This window comes from Triticum dicoccoides, chromosome 1B (assembly GCF_002162155.2).
Source record: "Triticum dicoccoides isolate Atlit2015 ecotype Zavitan chromosome 1B, WEW_v2.0, whole genome shotgun sequence".
NCBI classification, from domain to species: domain Eukaryota; kingdom Viridiplantae; phylum Streptophyta; class Magnoliopsida; order Poales; family Poaceae; genus Triticum; species Triticum dicoccoides.
In genome coordinates this window covers 516,424,094-516,426,814 of record NC_041381.1, presented here as the reverse complement: position 1 = coordinate 516,426,814, position 2,721 = coordinate 516,424,094, and the positions used below count along the sequence as shown (strand labels likewise).

The window sequence follows — 2,721 nt, the reverse complement described above, 5'->3', positions numbered from 1 at the left end:
CAGTTGCAGATGCCTTTTCCGGTCGGGGTGGTTGTCCTGCTTGCAGCATTTCTCTTGTAATCACCATCCACAAGTATATTTAGGCATTTAGCTATTGTGATTGGTCACTAACCGATAGTTCAGTTTGTGCCAACATGCATGGCACATGAGATCCGCTGACCGTACATTGTTGTCGCACTAGGTAATTTTATCTTGATTCTTGGCCATATCACTGTTTGTAATTCAGCCGATAATGTTGCCTCTACGTAAGCCTACGTAAAACATCTACGTAAACTTCCTAACTAACTCTTCTCTCCCCCTGATTTTCAAAAAGGTAGGCCCCTTCCTTCCCAATCCTCCAATTCTAATCCACCAGCTGGCTGATTACGTTAAACACGTAACACAAATTTCGTAGGTGTAGCATTTCCGGTAATTCAGCTGTTCTAGTTCTTTTTTCAAGGGGGAAACCAGTTTTCTTTGTGGATAAAAAACACGTTTTTTTAGATCACCGTACAAACGCATGCACTCACAAGTCACAACATGCAACACACTCATACGCTATGAAAGCACACATGAATACACTACCCCTATGAGCACCTTCAAGAAATTGAGCCGACAAGATCTTGTTATTGACGAAATCGACACAGACATCTCAAAGTCGACGAACATGTCATACAAGTGAATGATTTGTGCCAAAAACCTTGAAAATATGCGACCACATGTGCCAATCATAGACTTGAATCCTGGTGTGCTGATATCACCACAAGAAATCAAACCATGTACATAAAGGATTTTCATTCAATCGTCATATCAAAGTGATACAACCGCACTGAGTGTAAAACCGTCGTCAGCATAACTAGATGTGCACAAACATACTTACACGGACAAAAAATATATACTGGGCATTGTTCCATAATTGAATCCCATTGTTAATACTACGTATTTTCTTTAACGCTCGGAGGAAAACAAACACACAGGTTGAGATTCGTCTTGCTTGCTCCGATTTCGCCCCTTTCCCTCTTTCTCTCCGGCGGCTCTGCCGTCCGGCGTGAGGATGGGATAGGCGGTTGGCCCCCCTCTGTATATAGTAGTAGTAAATCTAGTAGTCGAGAGAGTCTTGCCTTCGGGGCGTCTGGCGTTATGCCGTTCTCGAGCTCCGCGTCGACGCGTCCAGGCAGCGTTCGGTGCTCGCCGGGTTCCTTCCGAGCTTGCCGTCCATGGAGGACGGGAGCAGATAGGAGTGGATCTGGCAGGAGCTCTCCCTCTCCAATAAGCCTGTTATCTTCCCTGATCTGGAGGGCAACCATCTGCTATTGCTTGCTTTTTCAGGCCATCATGGGGGTGGATGAGGAGCAACGAAGATGCAGAAATCTGAAGCCTGCAGATCGAGTTCGAGCTTATCAGCAGATGATTCCTTGGTGGAGCTACGGCGCCCTTGGCTGGCTGCTGGTCTTTACCGGTGCTCTGCTTCTTCTGGTCGAATGGCGGCCGACTCTATTCCTCTCGGCTTGCGTGCCTTATGGGAGGCAGTTTCAGCTGCAACTCGGAGGCCATGCGGAGCAGGCTGTGCTTCTATGGCGATTTCGTCGCACCAAGTGGTTCGTCCCCGGCGGTGGCGAGGTTCAGTCTGGGCGGCAGCTGTCAAGGACCCGATCGCGTTTCTTGCTCTCAGTTTGGGGTCCTCCATGTAAAAGTCAGGGACTTACTTGTTATTTTCTTTTTCTGTTGGGTCCTGTTGTAATCTATGCTTTGATGCTTATCCAATGAAGTATGGGCCTTGGGCCCTTTCACTGTTCAAAAAAAAATAATACTACGTAGGTGAATACTGGAACTTGTGCACATGACGAGGAGAACTGGTGGTCCAGATTTCACGAGTATTTAGATCCGAGAGCCAAAACAGATTTCCGCATTAAAAGTCTCTATAAGATACATTCAGAGATCTCTTGGGCTCTTGGCTCATGGCTGGAGATTTGACTGCCAGCTCAGGTCTTGTCACCATATTTTCTGAACTCTATTCTATGCAAACACCACAATTTCTGCATATGAAAAGTGTGAGAGTGGAAGGAGAGGGAAATGCCCAGAGCAAGCACTGTGCTAGACTATCACAGGAGCACAAAGAAAAGTAGCAAAGAGCCACAGGGAGCAAATCGATCGCAATGTCCAAACTTCTCTCTCCTCGGTCTAATCCTCCATTAGGTTTATTCAATCAACTATATAGTAGATCGGATAGTGGTAAAAGATCAATAAGATCAATAGTGGTATCATACATAAGTACAAGTAGTTTGAACCGTTTGACATTTGGAATTTGCTGTGAATAAACTTGTATGTATATATGGTGGTTTGGACCTGTCATGTTTCTGTTGTACACAGTGAGGATATCAGGTTTATGAGATGGTGGGTGTCTTATGGGCGTTATATCAACGACTTGCATACTACCAATGCTCCTCCTCTCTCTCTCTCTCTCTCTCTCTCTCTCTCTCTCTCTCTCTCTCTCTCTCTCTCTCTCTCTCTCTCTCTCTCAGGCAGCTACGCATTTCACGATGGGCACGCTTTTGCCCGGCCGATGCAACAGCGGCAGATCAAGGCTTGGGTGGTTGTGGCCAGGCTTGCCGACCTGCATGTGAAGGAAATGCCCTAGAGGCAATAATAAAGTTGTTATTTTATATTTTCTTATTCATGATAAAGTTTTATTATTCCTGCTAGTATTGTATTGATCGGAAACTTAAATACATGTGTGAATAC

General features: G+C 45.6%; 1 protein-coding gene across 1 annotated transcript in view; it reads left to right on the top strand.

Annotated features, from left to right (window-relative positions):
• The window catches only part of LOC119345757 (glucan endo-1,3-beta-glucosidase 14-like), a 3,559-nt gene extending 2,638 nt beyond the window's left edge, over nt 1-921 (top strand). The window contains exon 3 of the mRNA XM_037615667.1: nt 4-921. Within this exon, the coding sequence (XP_037471564.1) occupies nt 4-60 (57 nt within the window). The 3' untranslated portion in view covers nt 61-921. The remainder of the gene's footprint in view (nt 1-3) is intronic.
• Nucleotides 922-2,721: the final 1,800 nt, after the last annotated feature.